Consider the following 20,052-nt stretch of genomic DNA (forward strand, 5'->3'; position numbering starts at 1 on the left):
ATGTTATATGAGTTACTTAAAAATCCGTTTGCTATGTTTTACAGTGTTGTGGGTGAAATGCACTCATAGTGCTTATCAATTTCCTTAGTAAATTTGTAAAAAAGTAAAATTGTGTCTTGCTCCCAAAAATTCAAACATAAAAAATAATCGTATTAAGTTCATTGTTAGATAAATTGTATATATATGTTATCATGCGTTCCCTAATGAGTACTTATTAATAAAATTATTGCACAGAATGCTTGCTGTTTCGCCTTGCAGACGTCCACCAGAACACAACAAGTCATACGATGCTGTCTGGAGCTTCCTGACCTTCTACATCTCTGGGAATCCAAGAAAGCTGTTGATAGCTCAAACTATTTTGTTGATGTCTGCACATGGCATTTTGTCCTTGCACTCTTTTCGATTCTCATGACATCTTGTCTACGACTTCTTTTGTTTATAGAATCTCGTTTCTTTTCTCATGAGACAAAGCCCACGCTTTCCCCCACCTCAGGGGCTAGTCTCACATTGTGGGTAGGGCATTCCTAAATAAAAAGAGCGAGGAGTGTTAACGGACCTTTAGTGTATTTCGGGACTGCTCTAAGTCTGATTGCACTCCTCGCGAGAAAAGACTCAACATTCTGCCTCACTGGTTTTGTCTGCTGATCCTTTTGCTGATTTTGAACCTAACAGATTTTTGGGGGCTCGTTCCGGGGTCTCAATAGACCTATTTCGGGGTTCCGGACGACTTTTCGACGCAGGAAAAGTCCTTGGCCAAGGCATATAGATAGAGAAACCCTTTTCACGGGGCTGTCTCAATCAGTCGGTTGGACGCCGGGGTGGTTGACGAGATCATCCGAGGAGAAGGCCCAGCAGACTGTGAGTACGAATCTTGATTCTGTTGAAAGTAATGAAAGTGCAGTGACAAGAGGTCACTTAAAACCTTGACAATTCTAGACCCTATCAAGTGCAATTAGAAACAGTTAAATTCCGCTGGGATGATGGAGTCCCCTGACTTAGTCAGTTAAATTCCATGGGAGGGCGGACTCCTCTGTTTTCTAAAGAAGTACAGGTAATTTGGAGCAGTTAAATTCCGCTGAGGTGTCGTGGGGCCTCCTAGTTAACCTTCCTAATGTGTTAGCTTTCTGCTGCCATCTGGGGTGTTTTTTCTTAACTCTTGTTTAGCTGGTTTGGCTTCTTTATCCATGAAAAGATAGGTTTTATATCTACTTTAAGAAAAAGTCAAAAATAGGTTTTTCTTACACAATAGGAAGGTTAAAGAGTTTAGAGTTTGTTAAAATCCACGGGAGGGCGGGCTCCCCTGCTTGCCTGTGAGACGATAAGGATGCGCATTGTGTGTGTGTGTATGGTTTGACTGAGAGTGATCTCATTTGAGCTCTCCTTTATGTAAACAGTGGTTTTGTGTAAAAGCAGAGGAAAGGAGACTTACCACTCATTGAATATTTTACCACTGTCCGGTGAATAAAGTTGGCTTTAGGACACTGTAGGTGCCATTCGAATTGCCAACTCCGAAATTTAGAGAAATAAACCATGGGAAAATCAAATAGCAAACAAAAGCCGCTACCCCGACATGAATTGAAATGCAAGGGGTCGGCACCGACAATATAAAATATCTTGACAAATGCATATTTTGGACAGAGGGGATTGCATTATGTGACGTGGCGGTGGCGAAGCTCTCCGCACTTCAGTTGCTCCCCCCACCCTTGTTATCAGCTGGGAAGATTGTCATGTCTATGTTGTGGGCCCGTGTGTTTGTTTCTGTGTATGTTTGTCTTTGTGTATCAGTTCGTTATAAAGGATGGAATTGCGTTAAATTGGTGCACGAAAGCGGTGTGCTAGACAATGGTTTATCAGATTTGCATTGTTAAATGTAAAAATTAGAAATTATAGAATAATCTGAGGGTTGTGGTCAGAAACTCGTCCAACGAGGAGAGTGCCCATCCCTCATAAAAATGTGAGAGTAGGAGAGAACATACATTGTAGTATTGGATAAAATTAAATTATTGATTCGTTATGACATAAGACTATACAAGGACACATGTAAGGACAAGTCAAAGATTTGAATCACTTAGAGTTAAAAACAACATTGCAAGGGGGGCACTTTTTATCAAAAGAACACCAAGTAAAGTATTAAGTAGTGGGCATTCGTGATTGGGATTGAATTAAGGATAAATTTAGGTCAATGATTAGAAATCAATGGTGCTCTACACAATAAGCTTAAATTTTAATGGGGAAATATTTGGAGTACTGTGTTGGTCTACATAGGTCATGGGCCTAGTTTATTTGGTTTTGATTGCGGTTTGGGTTTATTTTGTTTATTGTTATTCTCTTATCCCCTGCATTGCAAATGTCTTCTTGATGCAGATAGGTTAACAGCCAGATCAGGCTGGGACTTTAGTGAGGAGATAATTTGTCGATTGATGGGGGTTAGTAATTGTCCAAATTCTAGTCACATGTTTTGAGGGACCACAGCAACAACATTATATTTAATTTCCAGGCCATTATTTAGTATGATATGACGGTGTCTAGCTAAGTAGACTGTTCTATCAAAAAATGTGAGAGTGAAGGAGGAGGTTTGATTTGTAATCTGACATTTGGGTCCCATTTTGAAGAGCATAGATTGTTTTTGTTTGTTTATTTTTTAAGATATGTTTAACAGTTTATCTCGGTGCAGTAAGGATATAGAAATTTTGCAAGACTTAAAATTAAAAATTAAAAAGCAAAATTACATTCTCATTTTCCCAGATGTGAGGGAAATTGAAAGATAAGGAAGACGAAGAAAAGATAAAAAAGAACTTGCTGGAAGATGATGACACAGTGTCAGCGCGAGCTCGCTTAAGAACCGCAGCTGAGAATGTGATGAGTGAAGATGAGAAAAATGATCAAATTACAAAGACAAATGTTGCGGCACGGCAAAGCGAACCATCCTTTCCGTCTTTGTACCCCAAATTAAACAACTCATTGCTTCCTATAATTTGAGAGGTGATGAAGTACAACAGGTTTTCATGGCATCCTTAACCAAACATTGGGCAAGCGTTAAAGGCACCTGGAGTCCTTTTGATCTCCAGGGCTGTCCATTGGAATATAACGGGGTGCCATTACAAATACAAATTGACCAACTATTGCAGGATAAAAATAAAATTTCAACGTAGAGCAAATTACACAGACATTGGCCGGACTAAACAAAAACAAGATAAGTTGTTTGAAGACTTTAGACACAGACCAGAAAGAGTGTTCAACTGATGTCTATGATCAACAACTCAAAAATGCTCTACATGATAATTTGCGACCAGTATTATGTCGACAACGAATAAATTCTACAATTTTTTTTCCCTATAAAATGGTGCCGTTTGGGTTTGAAGTACATAGTCGCTTCAAAGGAGGAAAAGCATGATTTAAGATACGCGATTGATCAATGAGAAGGCCCTTGTGCCAGGGGTGTCAAACTCATTTGTTCGCGGGCCGCGGTTTAGTCATGGCTTCTTTTGGAGGGCCGGTATGACTGCCATACCCGAGTAGATGTGTGAGCGCCTCATATTGTGGGGGCTGCGGAACAAGCTGACGAGTACCTCGCTTTCAAATCAGACAAGTAAAAACTGGTCTAATATTTGAAATTTAACATATTACTAAAAGTGAAGATAATTTGCGATTCGAGTGATGGCACATGTATATGAAGCACAATTTGACACCTGTGCCTTATATAAAGGTAAAGTTGGATTGGAATTTGATGAAACGGATATGGACATCCACATATTCCATTAGAGTTTAAATTGCTTGTAATGTAATTGCGATTTAATTAACACCTGTGTGATTGATTGATTGATTGATTGATTGATTGATTGATTGATTGATTGATTGATTGATTGATTGATTGATTGATTGAGTGAGTGAGTGAGTGAGTGAGTGAGTGAGTGAGTGAGTGAGTGAGTGAGTGAGTGAGTGAGTGAGTGAGTGAGTGAGTGAGTGAGTGAGTGAGTGAGTGAGTGAGTGAGTGAGTGAGTGAGTGAGTGAGTGAGTGAGTGAGTGACTTTTCTGTCGCCTGCACGTCATCTTTCCTGCATGGCTACGTTGCTGTCTCAGCTGGATCTGACCGTTGAAAGATGCACGACACTCATTCCTGCCACTCTCATTCCCCTTCCTGACGACGGCGAATTCCATGATTGTGTCGATGCTGCCCAACAAATTGCAAAGGCTCGGCCTGATTTGGAAGATACGCCTCTGCCAGATGGTCATGTGGTTTTTGTTGATGGGTCTTCTAAGAAAAATGAATCTTGTGTGACCCTTACTGGGTATGCCATTGTTACTGCCGACGTGGTTTTGGAGGCTGCTAAACAGCCATCCAATATGTCTGCACAGGCCGCTGAGCTCATTGCTTTGACTGGGGCCTGCAAATTGTTTGCAAACAAATCCGTCACTATCTGGGCTGATAGTCATGTATGCTTTTGCTACAGTGCACGTGTTTGCTCAGCAGTGGAGCAACCGTGGCATGTTAACTTCTGCAGGGAAGCCCGTCACCCATTCCACATTACTGACTCAACTTTTGGACGCTGTCCAGCTACCTTTAAAGGTAGCGGTTTGCAAGTGTGCTGCTCACACTGCGAGCTCTGATCCTGTTTCTCTCGGTAATGCTTTTGCTGACAAATCCGCGAAGGCCGCTGCAGAAGGCCTGCTCCGTGTCCTCTCGTCTCTCACAGCTCATGATTCGATGTCACACATCTCCCCTGATGTGTTGCTTGACATGCAGTCTCAGAGCCCCTCCCAGGAACGGCTCTCTTGGGAAAAACGGGGTGCAACTAAAAACACTGTTGGTCTTTTTGTGTGACCTTTGGGCAAACCTGTCTTGCCTCATAACTTGTTCAAATGGGCTGCTATTTCGAGTCATGGGGTCACCCATGTCTCGACGGGGGGTATGGTGAAACAAGTTGAGGCTATTTATACAACATACGGCTTTGCAGCTTTTTCACAACAATTTTGCAGAGCGTGTTTGATCTGTGCTAAACATAACCCACAAGGCAATTTAAGACCTCAGAGAGGGAAATTCCCGCCTCCGTTGTATCCGTTTCAGACAATACATATGGATTATATCCAATTACATAAATGTGAAGGGAAAGAATATTGTTTGGTCATAATAGACGCATTTTCTAAATGGGTAGAAACATTTCCTACCAAACATGCTGATGCACTCACGGTGGCAAAGGCCTTATGCAAAGACATCATTCCAAGATACGGTATTCCAGAAAAAATTTACAGCGACAATGGTCCACATTTTGTAAATCAGATAGTGCATAACATTGGGAGAATGTTCCACATAAATCTAAAGAACCATTCTTCCTATCGTTCACAATCAGTTGTTGAGAGATCTAACGCGACTATAAAAAACAGATTAAAGAAATGTATGGAAGAAACCAAACGACCATGGACTCAGTGCTTAGACCTGGTCAAAATGTACATAAATATTACAAGTACAACAGGGCTAACTCCCTATGAAACTATGTTTGGAAGACCTTACAGGCTTCCTCAGTTCAAGAACACATGGGAGATCCCCGAGAAAGCCGCGTTAGCTGATTACATGAGAAAAATTTTGGAACGTCAAAAGAATCTAACCAATAACACTGATGGTGAACCCATTTCCCCGCAGGAAGACCCCAAAGTGGTACCGGGAGACTGGGTTTTGATCAAGAGTATCAAGAGGAAGAATTGGCATTCACCCAAGTGGGAAGGTCCCTTTTTGGTACTACTCACGACACCTAATGCTTTGAAAATAGCCGAACGCAACACGTGGATTCATTTATCTCATTGTAAAAAGGTGATCTCTGCAGACCCAACCTAAGTACGGAAGGTGAGCAAAGTCTGGTAATAGTGCCTGATCCTGGTGCCAAGATCCAGGGTTGACACGAAAGCTAGCAGAAGCCTATTTCCAAGACACCAACCCGAAGCTCAGGGTGTTGACTCTGAGGAGATCCAAAATATGAGCATTAGAGAGTCATTTGGTGAGTGCTTTAATCGGGCTGTAGCCTGCGCAAAGTCTACCATGTGCTTTTGGTTGCTTTTGCTGGTTTGTGTTACCATTATATTTTTTTCGGGGGTTATTTTATTTGTATGGATAGAGTACCATGAGCCTCGAACATTCTTCTCTCAGGCAGCTACCAACGCTAATTCTAATTGATATGGCTCATGGGGGAAAAATTGCTAGACATAAGCGCGACACTAAATCCCCTTTTGATCAGGTTGTTTGTATTCCAGGAACCATCTGCGTTCCAACTTGTATACCATGGCTTTTGTCTTGGACTTACAATAAGTCATTAATGTTTACTGTGGCTCCTAATACATCTTCTTCTATTATTTTACCTATGAAGAGTTTGAAAGGTTTCGAAATGGTCACCCCGCTCTCTGGTTCCAGTGAAGAGGCTGTGTTCTTTGCTAAACGAGTGACTTTGAAAAATCAGGGCAAAAGCCTCCTTTTGTCTCTTACACTCACTGATGGTCAAATTCTTCCTCCAAATGCCACCTTGTTTAACACTTCTTGTTGGGGTTTTCAACTGTGGGCTTGGTCCTCTGGAATCGATCCTCACTTTCCTATTGCTATTTGCATCAATAAAACAATGTCGGTCGCAGACCGTCCCGTTACAAATAATTACACCCTGTCAGCAGGAGCAAAAATCACAAGTATGCTCCTCACTGATGTAGACAGCTATTTTGTAGCCTCCACTGGGATAAGCGGTCAAACCAATAACTGGCTTTTTATGGCTGAGCAGGCCGCGAAGATGGCTAACACCAGTTGCATTGCATGCATGGGTCGAAGACCTCTTTTTGAAAATCATACCTGCAAATATAGTTCCTAAGTGTGCTGTTGTTTTAATGTTAAACTCATCCATTTCACCCACTCATGATTGTTTTAAATGGGATAAGGTTTACCCTGTTGCCTCTATGACAAAATATAAACCCCTTTTTTCGTCGAATGTAGCTAAGGGTAATTTTACATGTATTAGATTACCTGGTACCGGTGAGAAGCTCGGCGCCCTACCTCCTCTATGGTGTGGGTCCATGGCCAATGTCACTGCCCCTTTTTTGCCCATTGCTCGTAGTGATATTTGGTTTTGGTGTAATAGTAACAAACTTTATGATAGGTTGCCTTTAAACAGCTCCGGAATTTGCGCTTTGGTAACCCTATTGCTACCTGTTCATTTGATACCGATGTCCTCTTATGATCTAACATCTTTTGCTAAGTCCGTAGTGCCCGTATTCTGGCCGAGAACGAAACGAAACGCCGAATGGCGGGGCGCAGCTAATCCAATTTACATAGACGCCATTGGTGTTCCTAGAGGAGTACCGGATGAGTATAAGCTGGTGAATCAGATAGCAGCTGGTTTTGAATCCGCCCTGTGTTGGTGGTGTACTATTAACAAAAATGTTGTTGACAGGATTAACTACGTCCATTACAACGTGCAGAGGCTTGGAAACTGGACCGAGGCGGGTTTCAAGGCGGTCCACTCCCAACTGGCCGCTACTTCCCTCATGGCTTTCCAGAATCGAATGGCCCTTGACATGCTACTCTCAAAAGAGGGCGGTGTCTACGCCATGTTCGGTGAGCAATGTTGCACGTTTATTCCAAATAATACTGCAGCCGGCGGAAGCCTGTCCCAGGCCCTTGAGGGCCTGCGGACCTTGAACGGGAAGATGAAGGAACACGGTGGTGTGAAAACAGAGGTTTGGACCGACTGGTTGAACGTGTTCGGAAAGTACCGCACCCTGGTTTCCTCTGCCCTGGTCTCCATTGCCGTTTTCTCTGCCATTTTGACCTTGTGTGGATGTTGTTGCATTCCTTGTCTCCGATCCCTAATTAACAGGCTAATTACAACTGCTATCTCTCCACCAGCTGAGACTTTCCCGTTGCTCCAAAGGGATGACCTTTCGATCGACGCGGGTTCCTTCTCTAGTGACGACCCGGTCGGCGACTCTATTGTGATAAACCTGTCCGGTTTGTTTCCTGACCCTGGTTTTGCCGAGTATGACTCAGTTTCCTCCCGAGTGTAAGTTAGTTCTTGCGAAGTGTGATCCCTTGGCTGAAAATCTTTTTGAAGTGGCCATATGGGTGATGTGTTGGTCTCCGGGAACTTATGATAAACAGGGGGGAATTGTTAGATAAATTGTATATATATGTTATCATGCGTTCCCTAATGAGTACTTATTAATAAAATTATTGCACAGAATGCTTGCTGTTTTGCCTTGCAGACGTCCACCAGAACACAACAAGTCATACGATGCTGTCTGGAGCTTCCTGACCTTCTACATCTCTGGGAATCCAAGAAAGCTGTTGATAGTTCAAACTATTTTGTTGATGTCTGCACATGGCATTTTGTCCTTGCACTCTTTTCGATTCTCATGACATCTTGTCTACGACTTCTTTTGTTTATAGAATCTCGTTTCTTTTCTCATGAGACAAAGCCCACGCTTTCCCCCACCTCAGGGGCTAGTCTCACATTGTGGGTAGGGCATTCCTAAATAAAAAGAGCGAGGAGTGTTAACGGACCTTTAGTGTATTTCGGGACTGCTGTAAGTCTGATTGCACTCCTCGCGAGAAAAGACTCAACATTCTGCCTCACTGGTTTTGTCTGCTGATCCTTTTGCTGAGTTCATCTTGTTTTCCCTTTTTAATCACTTCACTGGTTCTTTTATATCAAACAAAATATTTTAGGTGCATTACCTGACATGTTTCGGCGGGTTCTTCCACCGTCACTCTGATGAAGACGGAAGAACCCGCCGAAACATGTCAGGTAATGCACCTAAAATAATTTGTTTGATATAAAAGAACCAGTGACGTGATAAAAAATAATCAACTCAGAGAGCTGCTTTAACCTTTAAAATATTAAACTGTCTGTTCTTCTTTTCCAAAAAGTATTGTAGACACATTAAGCATATTAGTCTTTTTTTAAGTTTAATCATTTTAAAATGATTGAGAATAGATTTATTTTATTGTGTGTGGGAACAAAATGATAGTGATGTGGTTGGACATTTAGTGTTCTGAACACTGCTCTCCCTTCATGAGCTTCTGTTAATGTCAGCTACACAAACAAGACTAGATACGGTCATACTGCAAATCTATAATATATAATATAAACTAAATCTGTGGTATTATTGCAATGTTACATCAATAATAATAATAATTATTATTATTATTAAAATTAATTTTGATAGTCAAAGCCACCTTGCCACCAACATTCTAGCATATTACCTGGTTTATTGTTTAAAATGTAAAAATACTGATCTTATAAATTGATAAAAGCGCACTCTTGAATTATACAGAGGTATGGTTAACTTACACACAACACATGCAAGGCCACTGCTCCTTCTGTTCTCTCTTTGTTTGTGAACAGGTCTCGGGGGAACTCGTGTAGAGCTGCAAAAATAAGAAACATTCCAAAGAGTTAAAGAGAAGGTGTTGTGTCTCTATTTAGTCTTCATTTGCATTCATAACGGTATTATACATCACAAAAAGTTCTGTGTTTTTGGTGGGGGAAACAGTGACGTGATGTAAATCTAGTTAAGATGTGTATGAGTTTGGGTTTGGCAAAAATGTGAATGATAAGGGACTTCAACCCTATTAAATAACGGCCTTTCAATTGCTGTTCTTGTGTCAACTTATGGTGATGTATGTTTTAAATATTTTATGTTCAGATCCCACATGCCACTCAGCAGAGTGAGACTGTAGCACCACATATTACATACCTGCAAAAGGAGAAATTAGTATATGCAAGTCATTTATGTGCAAATAATAAGAAAGTCACTTTCAAGTTTAAACCAATCCAAAGTTACTGTAGTGAAAATCAAACAAGTCGTGTTAAGTCATTTAATGTAATAAGCATGTCATGTGAAGTCATACAAACTTTCCCACTCACACTGTTACAGTGATAAAATGTTCCTTCACAGACCAAATCACAAAAAAAGGCTATTTACACCTTACTAGTGGTAAGAGGTTTGATTTAAATTAATTTAAATTTACCAAATCATTTGCAGTTTTTCATTGATTTTGAGACGCCAAATGAATGACTCTGAGCTCTCCATTAGGAATGAGCGCTATCAGCAAGCTTTACATGCCTCTCACAAAATCACGATCGCACTGTTTCATCCAAAGCTACATGCGACATGCCCGGAAAACCTCGCCGGGGAGGCATACAGGAGGCATCCTAATGAGATGCCCTAGCCACCTCATCTGGCTCCTCTCGACATGGAGGAGCAGAGGCTCGACCACGAGTCCCTCAAGGATGGACGAACTTCTCACCCTAATCATAGTTTACAGTATGTAAAATTATGATTAACAATATAACAAAATTTGGTTGCAACTCCAAGAGGTGCTTTGCAAGGTGAATAAAAAGATATGTTGACGTAGTAAATGTGATGTATATGTGCACACTGTACATACTTCATATATTTTTTACTTTTGGGTAGGTGGGCGGCTGTCTTGCTACCTAACCCTAACCCAGAAATGGATTTTAATGGGCTGTACTTTGTGAAGTGGCCGCATCATGCAACAGGAATTCACATTTTGAATTGTCGCAAAAATGCCACTAATGAAATGTTACGGCAGATCATCATAAGCTGAGAGTGTGTACTACCCAGCGCAGGCTTGCACTGTTTGGTAGTTGTAATAGAAAAGCAACAGAGGTCTTGGGATGTGGTGCCATATGGAGCTAATGAAAAAGTGAGACGTGTAATCTGAGAAAGGTTCTAGCATATCTGTGCATATGGTGATGATGAGTTGTACAGAAGACGGATGGATGGAGGGATGGTGGCGCTATATGACTAAAGACACGCACCATGCTGTAGATACAGACTAAAGTGGTATTTCAAATATATCCTTCTCCATCACCTAAATCACCTAAAGTCTCTTCACTACATCACAGTCGGTTCATGCAGTAATCAAAAGTCAAAGTCAAAGTCAAAGTCAGCTTTAATGTCAATTTCTCCACATGCCAAAGACACACAAAGAAACCGAAATTTCAATCAACAAAGTGGTCTTAAATTCTGCCTCAGTTTGCTTCATTATGGCAAGAAAGCCGCCTCCTGCCCACTTGCCTGCCTGACTGCATCATCTCATGCCGGTCTAATTTGCCAGGGAATTTGAAGAAGCCACTGTTTGGCACCAAGGGACTCTGTCTGGAAATGTAGCGTGACTTAAGTTTGGCTTGTTTTCCCAGTGCCGGTGCTCTGGGGCACCTTTGCTTTGCTTTTATGCTCTGCTGAACATGTTCAGAATTTGTCACGCAAGCCGATGTATTCTAACATTCACATCTTAGCTCTTCTTTATCCTTACTTCCTCAAAGGCTCTTCTGCTGCCTCACAGCATTGCAAAAATAGCAACATCGCCAGGGATCACTGACAATGTGACTTCAGGACACGAAGCACATCAGCGACTTTGTCTCTTGTACCATGGAAAAGTACGTTTTGTTTTTACGTAAATAGTGTTATATTGTCATTTTGATTTATTTTGAGCTCATTATTTGTCTTCAAACGTTGCATACGGACCGCGCAAGTCTGTGCTTCAAGATTACTGTATTTTTGTTGTTTTTTGTGCTTTTATGTACTGTTGCGTCGATGGCTTCGCTTCTCGATGCTCCTTCTGGAACGAGATCCATCTATCGATCAGTTGTTGTCAGTGCAACAGGCAGTCCAGAAAGGAACAGATCAAACACGAGCTGTTGCTAAACACATTGCGGGCATGAATAGCTGTGTAAATTCCTGGATAAGACTAGTATAAAGCGCTTTGAGCACTATGGTGTAGATAAAAGAACTACAGTATATGTTTACTCCATTTGCCGTTTACACTGTTAATCAAACAAAAAATAAATAAATAGCATGATACAGACACCCTCCACTGAACAGCAAGGCCACAAAATGTGAACCACAATACAGTGAGGGAACACGACACATCTTCCTGTACTGTTGTATTGAGTAGCATCAATTGGAAACTATACAGTTACTGATACACATACACACAATAGATGAAAATTCTAACTCAAGGCGCAGTAATGAGATACCGGTGGGAAGTAATGAAACATGGCAGTGTTACAACCTGAAGTAGCGGTTATCCGTTATCTATTGGATGAAGCTGCGTATGCTTTAATAGTTTCAGGCCAACAATAGCAAAGAATAAGAGCAATAAAAGAAACAACTCAAGGGATGCTGCCGCTCAGCATACCTCCAAAGTTGATTAAAGTTGCATTGTTCACTCAAGGGAATCTGAACAAGCGCATCCCGTGTACATCTCATACATAATCTGAGTGCATGCGGAGGGAGGGCTGTTCTGCAACATGCTCAGTGGGCGATGATGATGAAGGCTGACACATCGCATGTCGCGAGTAGTTCCCGTACTGAGTAATGTGACATTTAAGGACTCTTGTTTTTCCCACGTCTTTGCACAGTCTGTTTCATGCACACACCATGCCCAAACAAACAGCAAACATGTACCGTATTTTCCGCACTATAAAGCGCACCGGATTATAAGGCGCACATTCAATGAATGGCCCATTTTAAAACTTTGTCCATATATAAATCCATACATTTGGACACGCCTGCTGTAGTGGCTCAATATTGGTCCATATATAAGGCGCACCGGATTATAAGGCGCATTGTTGGCTTTTGAGAAAATGTGAGGTTTTTAGGTGCGCCTTATAGTGCGGAAAATACGGTATATAAAAATACTCAACTGCTCACATGGACATTTATGATGTCTTGTTTTGCAGCTGAGAAGACATGCATTCTGAGAAGTTTGAAGACAGAAATCCTTTGTAGATTTGATGTTATTTTTTTTGTGTAGATGTGTTCAATTTCTGTACCGCGCTAATTAAACCAACTTATTAAGAACTGTTTTTTTCTTTGCCTGAAAAAATAAATGACAGCGCTGTCGAGGGACTATCAGAATAAAAAAAATAACCAGGAAAGAATCAAATAAGTGAGGAAATAACTGGCATGATGCCATGTTTTGATATTTTGCTGAAAGGAGAAATGCAAAGGATGACTTTTTTTTCCTCCCTTGATGTTGTTGCAGCTTTGATTTCTATTTTTTGATCGAGTGAGCATCCAGAGAGTAGGAATTTTATACATCAGTAAGTTTCTCCACTATGCTGAATCCTGCCACAACACAAAGCTTGGGGGACAATTCCATCCTTGTAAAAATGGCTGGCAAGATTGGGCAACAGTTTAATTGGTTTAGTAGTATGAAGAAAGAGCAAGCCTGTCAAGCATCAATGACAAACCCTTAATAAAAAAATAAATAATAAACACCAATGCTGCTGCAACACAATAGTTTGTATTTAAAACAATATGTACAAAATTTCAACTACAATGAGCTTGTTTCTCACAGCATGAAGACATCAATGGCCAATGTTGGGCGTGGTCATGGATACCCTCCACTTAGTACTTCAAAATGCTATATACACCTAAATCACGATTTTACTCACTTCGATCCTATGCAACTTTCTGTCTAACGCGGTTTGGTCATGGACTCCATTTTTTTTTTTGTCATAAATACATTTTTAGTATTTTAAATGAATGATATATAAGGACCGTACAAAGCTAAATGACTAGCGCATAAACTTTAGCGCTAGTGATTTGATGAATTGTGATGAATCATCGTCAAATGTATTTATCAAGACATCCCATGTGACATTTCTTAAATCTATTTTACTCGATGAGCCCTAACGTTGCTGGTTTGAATCCCTAGGACCTAACTTCTGTCTGTCTGTACTACACTTGTTTTGCCAGTGTTTGAATAATGCATAGAATTTCTCTGTTTCTTCCCGCACTACAAAAAGATGCAAGTAAATTAATGAAGGTTGTGATTGACTGATGACCAATCTCGGCTGGGTGTACCCCTCTCGCCAAAAGTTAGTTTGGAATCAGCTCAGCATGTGCATTTTTTTGCATTAATTGTGTTGTGGAAAAAAGGCACCTCTTCACCTCCTTTACCGATCTCTGATATTAGTGGAGTGAGTCTTATTATTGCTATAATTAATTCCATGACGACAGCAGCTTCGTGCAAGCTTGCCCATATATGGAAGTGATTGCTTCGTAGCCTACCAGGAAGTATTCTGGAAGCTTTTGTCCGCTGAAGTAGGCCATCATTCTTCCTGTGTCACAAAGCTCGGGGTACTGGGAAACCTACCGTGTCTGTCATTACTTCCACCATGCCTCCAAAATCTTCTCTTATTAGGAGTCTGAAATCACCGCGCCAATCCATTTATTGGATGCGCCCTCTGCCGTCACACCGAATTGAACATTCTTGAACATAGACAATAAATGAGTTCGTCGACAGTGCATAGCATTCTGCTAAGGCCAGTGTGAAAAGCCCTTTTCAGTGCTCACATTAACCATGACTCAGCAATTTGCTGCAATGCCCTATTTTACTCGATACGAACAGAAGGAACGCAGTAGGAATAAAAATGTGCTAGAGTTCTCCAGAGGGCAGTTAAGTGCAGGAAGCCACCAGAGATGCTTTAAATTTAGCAGAGATCAAAGAGCAGTTTTAACAAGCAAGGAAAGAAATAAAGTTGAACTTTGACCACTGATTATTTTATAGATGACCTAAGAAGTGTGACAAGATTGATGGTGGCCATTTTGTTTAATGACAGCAGCATTTTTCTCTGAGGCCCCAAAAGTCCTGTGTTGAAGGTGAAGATACAATTTTCAGTTTAATCTTAACCACTCACTCCATCACGCCTTGGACATATTAATTATGACACAATTGCAGTTCATTTCGTCCTCTTTTAAAAATAGCAACATACAAGTGGTGCCAAGTTCATAAATCCATGTTTAAGAGAGCAATAGAAGGCTATTCCACACGATATCTGTTTTTTAATGGCCAAACAAAACTATTTTTTATTCTCTTACCTGGAGAAGTGCAATTATGTTCTATGGTAATTTCGACTGTGCTGCTGTTGTCTATTTCCTGCAGTAGCTTTCTTCCCTCCCATCTCTCTTGGTGACTGGAACTGTGGTTGGAACCTACGCAAAATGTATCACAGTAAAATAAAGAGAGGGTATTTTAGGGTATTAATAAATACAAAATGATTGTGACTGAATTAAATGTATTCATAACTTGTGAAAAATTGTCAATATAAAATGGTATATTACTATATACATGAAATTTGTTTTAGTTTAGTTTTAACAAGTTTTAGGCTTTCATGAATCAGTTGCTGACCTGTGGGACAGACACTTTTTCACTTTTAATTGGGAAAGGGCCAGGGCGGTGGTGAAAGGTTTGTGTGTAGCAATTGTGTTTTCCTATTCAGCCAGTAATGACGCAACAACTTTCACGGTTAAAATATAACTTTTTATTTGAATTATGGTTGCAAACACATTTAGCCTCGCTAAACGTAGTTTTAAGAGTTGTTTTCCCTACAACGAAAACGCACGCACACATCAGATGTGTCTACAATCACCACCCTTCAATTTAGACCAGTGGTTCCCAAAGTGGGCGGTGGAAAGATCTGGGGGGGCGGTGAGGACGAAGGGGGCGGTAGGGGGGCGGTGAGGACGAAGGGGCGGTAGGGGGCGGCAGTCCGAAGTCAGAAGTTGAAGGGGGCGGTAGGGGGGCGTCAGTCCGAAGTCAGAAGTTCGAACGTTTGTTTGACGACACATGTGCAGTAGGACGAGTCAGTCGACGGTAGGGACGGACGACAATTTGTACACAACATGTGCGGTTGTGGGTGGACGGACGACAATTTGTACACAACATGTGTGGTTGGGGGTGGGGGGGCGCTAGGAATTCACTGGGGAGCCAAGGGGGCGCTAGTCTGAAAAAGTTTGGGAACCACTGATTTAGACCAAGTCGGGTTTGAACAGACTATTCAACATATCAATTTTTCTAGCATATCAATTTTTTTGGCCTCGCTGACATCTACTGCCATTGCTGGACTACAAAATTCTGTGAAGCAGCAAAAAGTCTAGTGATACATTCTCATGTGTCTTATACCCTGGCGGTGGATGCAAATCATGATTAGCCTCGCCAGATCGAGTTATTCACGATTGGAGCAAAATATATAAATGAAATTTTCATATTGGTGCGGAATGCCCCTAATTGGTTGTGTTTTGCCTCTACAATATGAGACAGCACAAGTAAATTTCATCCAGCCACACACAGTGAAAAAATAAAAAAATATTTGTGTGGCTGATTTACTTGTGCTTCACACTGAGGATAAAAAAACAAATACAAATCAACAAATAAATTATTACTTTAAAACATGTTGATAACACAGGGTACAGTTTAACAGTCCACAGTCTCTTGAATTACAACAAGTGCAATGCATGATAAAGTTTGATACACCCTAATTAAATGAATTAAATAAGGCTAGGATACCTTGTTTGTCAAGTTGCCAACTTCCAAAGTGGCTTGACATTTTGTTGAGAAATATTAAACTCCGTGTCAGGCAGGGAACAAGGCGGAGGACTCGGATGCAGAGTCGTTTCTTTCTCTGATTTATTCCAGCACACACACTGATCAAAAGTACAACTCAAAACGCCTCTTGCGAGGGAAACACGTGGCAAAAAGTTCAAACAAAAAGCGTCGCACTGGGGCGAGACAAAAAGGCTATGGGGATCAAGGCACTAACAAAAAGCGTCGCTCTGTGGCGAGACAAAAAGGCTATGGGGATCAAGGTACTAACAAAAAGCGTCGCTCTGTGGCGAGACAAAAAGGAGGAATCTTACTGAGAGCTCGGACGTCAAAGAATCGCTGGTGGTCGGGACGAGGCAAGACACACTGGCACAAGACAAGGGGAAGACGCGGACTAAATACACACAAAAGGGCTGGGAGGCAGGTGCTGACAATTATCGCCAATCACGCCGGTGCCACAATCGGGATCGGGGAAGACAAGACAACCAAACACCGAGGAAGGAAACACGAACTGAAACGGAAGGGATGACAAAATAAAACAGGAAGTAAAGTTACGACACCGACGAGACAGAAAACCGGAAAAATAAACGCCACCGCATGACATAACCCCCCCCCCCTAGGGCCGGATCCCAGATGGCCCAGGAGCCTCAGGGTGAGCTGCATAAAAGTCCTCAAACAGTCCCGGGTCCAAGATATAACTAGGCGGCACCCATTGCCGCTCCTCCGGCCCATAACCCTCCCAGTCCACCAGGTACTGCCAGCCCCGGCCCCTTCTGCGCACGTCCAACAGTTCTTTCACCGTGTAGGCCGTCCCACCTCCCACAGTCCGCGGAGGCGGGGGCGGCGCAGGATCTGGCACCAACGGACTGTCCACAACCGGCTTGACCTTCCCGACGTGAAAGGTGGGGTGGACTGCAAGGGACCTGGGCAAGCGGAGACGCACCGCGGCCGGGTGCACGACCTTGGCGATGGGGAACGGACCCACGAAGCGAGGCGCTAGTTTCCTGGAGTCCCCCCGGTGGGGGAGATCCTTGGCGGACAGCCAAACACGTTGACCACGCTGGTACACGGGCGCCGGACGTCTCCTCCGGTCAGCCATCCGCTTGACCCGGTCCCCCTGGCGGACTAGCGTGGCCTGCGCCGCCGACCAGACGCGACGACAGCGGCGCACCAAGGCGTGGGCCAAGGTCACCGTCACCTCCGGCTCACTGTCAGGGAAGACTGGGGGCTGGTAGCCATACACGCACTTGAATGGGGACATACCTGTAGCCGTGGTGGGCAGGGAGTTGTGGGCATACTCCACCCAGGTGAGGTTCTTGCTCCACGAGGAGGGGTTCTGGGAGACCAGGCAGCGGAGACCTGTCTCCAACTGCTGGTTGATGCGTTCCGTCTGCCCGATTGCCTCCGGATGATAGCCCGACGTGAGACTCACGGTTGCCCCTATGAGCCTGCAAAACTCCCTCCAAAACCTGGATATGATTTGGGGCCCCCTATCAGAAACAATGTCCTTTGGGAACCCATGAATCCGGAATATGTGGTCCATCATCACTGTGGCCGTTCGTTTAGCGGACGGGAGCTTGGGCAAGGCGATAAAGTGAGCCATCTTTGAGAATCTGTCTACCACCGTGAGTATGGTTGTTCGCCCATTTGAGGCCGGAAGCCCGGTGACGAAGTCCATGGATATCTCTGCCCACGGACGCGAAGGAATGGGTAGGGGATGCAGCAACCCCATACGGGCGCCGTGGGAGTTCATATTCCGGGCGCAGACGGGACAGGCTGCGACGTATTCTCTGACGTCTGCCCTCATGGAGGGCCACCGGAATCGCTGCTGGACGACAAACAGGGTTCTGCGCATGCCCGGATGACAGGAGAGTCTGGAGGTGTGAGCCCAATGGACGACTTGGGATCGTAATTGATCGGGGACAAATAGTCTGTTCTCAGGGCAACCACTAGGGGGTGGCTCGTTACCATTGGCCCACTGTACCAGGCCTTCGATAGGCCAGGTCACTGCTCTTACCAGGCAATGAGGAGGCAGAATGGATTGAGGCTTCTTAACTTCTGGATCTGGGTTGTAGACACGGGAGAGGGCGTCAGGCTTGGTGTTTTTGGTTCCCGGTCTGTAAGACAGAGTAAAGTTAAATCGATTGAAAAAAAGTGACCAGCGGGCTTGGCGAGAATTCAATCTCTTAGCTGACTTAATGTGTTCTAAATTCTTATGGTCTGTCCAGACCAAAAAGGGCTGCTGTGCTCCCTCCAACCAATGTCTCCATTCTTCCAATGCCAGTTTCACTGCCAACAGTTCGCGATCTCCCACGTCGTAATTCTGTTCGGCTGGCGTCAGCCGTCGAGACAGGAACGCGCACGGATGGAGCTTGTTGTCGCTCTTGGCTCTCTGTGATAGAATGGCCCCTACTCCTCGATTGGAGGCGTCCACCTCCACCTGTCGTGACGGGTCGGGAAGCGTGAGGATGGGAGCGGTGCTGAAGCGGTTCTTCAGCTCCTGGAAGGCCGCCTCCGCCGACCAGCGGAAGGGAACCTTAGGGGACGTTAGCGCATGCAAGGGAGCCGCCGTGGCACTGAAGCCCTTGATGAACCGCCTATAAAAATTGGCAAAGCCCAGGAATTGCTGCACCTTTCTGCGGGAGTCAGGGGTAGGCCATTCCGTTACCGCGCTAACTTTCGCCGGGTCCATCTCTACTTTGCCCGGGGCTACGATGAAACCGAGAAAAGATACGGTGTTCGTGTGGAATTCACTTTTCTCGGCCTTAACGTACAGTTGGTGTGCAAGGAGTCGTCGCAGCACCGTCTCGACGTGAAACCTATGGGTCTTCAGATCCGGGGAATAAATCAAAATATCATCCAAATATACATACACAAATCGGTCCAAACAGTCTCTCAGAACATCATTTATCATGGCCTGAAACACCGCGGGAGCATTGGTGAGGCCAAATGGCATTACTAAGTATTCAAAGTGTCCTCGATGTGTGTTAAACCCCGTCTTCCATTCGTCCCCTTCCCGGATGCGCACTAGATGGTATGCGTTGCGCAGATCTAACTTTGTGAACACCCGGGCTTGCTGTAATTGGTCGAACACGGTCGACATCAGTGGGAGCGGATACCGGTTTTTGATTGTGATCTGATTGAGGGGGCTATAGTCAATACAGGGACGTAGGGTGCCGTCCTTTTTGCCCACGAAAAAGAACCCCGCACCCGCAGGCGACGATGATGGTCGAATCAATCCTGCTTGCAGGGAGGAGTCTATATAATCGTTCAAGGCCTGCTTTTCAGGTCCCGAAAGAGAATAAAGCCTCCCCTTGGGTATGGTTGAACCCGGCAGGAGTTCAATGGCGCAATCATAGGGACGGTGGGGGGGTAGAGAGGTAGCCTTGGCCTTGCTGAATACCTCGGCCCATTGGTGGTAACACGCAGGAACCCCGGTTAAGTCTGGAGTTTGCGCGTCTAGAGCAGGAGGCACAGCGCGCGGGTTAGACTTGATACAGGAATCATGACAGTTGGGCCCCCATCCCGTTATTTCCCCTGATCCCCAGTCTATAGCGGGGTTGTGGCGTTGAAGCCATGGATACCCGAGAATGAGGGGGTTCATTGGGGAGGTCACGACATGTAGTCGTATATTCTCATGGTGGGGCCCAATGGACAGTGAG

The 20,052-nt window shown here is 43.7% G+C and overlaps 1 protein-coding gene and 1 long non-coding RNA gene across 4 annotated transcripts in view; one reads left to right on the plus strand and one right to left on the minus strand.

Annotated features, from left to right (window-relative positions):
- Positions 1-20,052, minus strand: part of LOC125969174 (sodium/potassium/calcium exchanger 3) — a 51,607-nt gene that overhangs the window by 24,430 nt on the left and 7,125 nt on the right. For all 3 annotated transcript variants that reach the window (XR_007481497.2, XM_049720978.2, XM_049720979.2), the window contains exons 2-3: positions 14,887-15,000; positions 9,321-9,397 (exon numbers count right to left, since the gene is read on the minus strand). Coding sequence is in view for 2 of the 3 variants with exons in the window: in XM_049720978.2 (XP_049576935.1) it covers positions 9,321-9,397; positions 14,887-15,000 (191 nt within the window). In the remaining variant the exon portion in view is untranslated. The remainder of the gene's footprint in view (positions 1-9,320; positions 9,398-14,886; positions 15,001-20,052) is intronic.
- LOC125969179 (uncharacterized) lies at positions 167-8,592 on the plus strand. Its single transcript, XR_011086922.1, has 2 exons — positions 167-858; positions 7,422-8,592. It is a non-coding gene; the product is annotated as an uncharacterized lncRNA (long non-coding RNA).

This window comes from Syngnathus scovelli, chromosome 5 (assembly GCF_024217435.2).
Source record: "Syngnathus scovelli strain Florida chromosome 5, RoL_Ssco_1.2, whole genome shotgun sequence".
Classification (NCBI taxonomy): domain Eukaryota; kingdom Metazoa; phylum Chordata; class Actinopteri; order Syngnathiformes; family Syngnathidae; genus Syngnathus; species Syngnathus scovelli.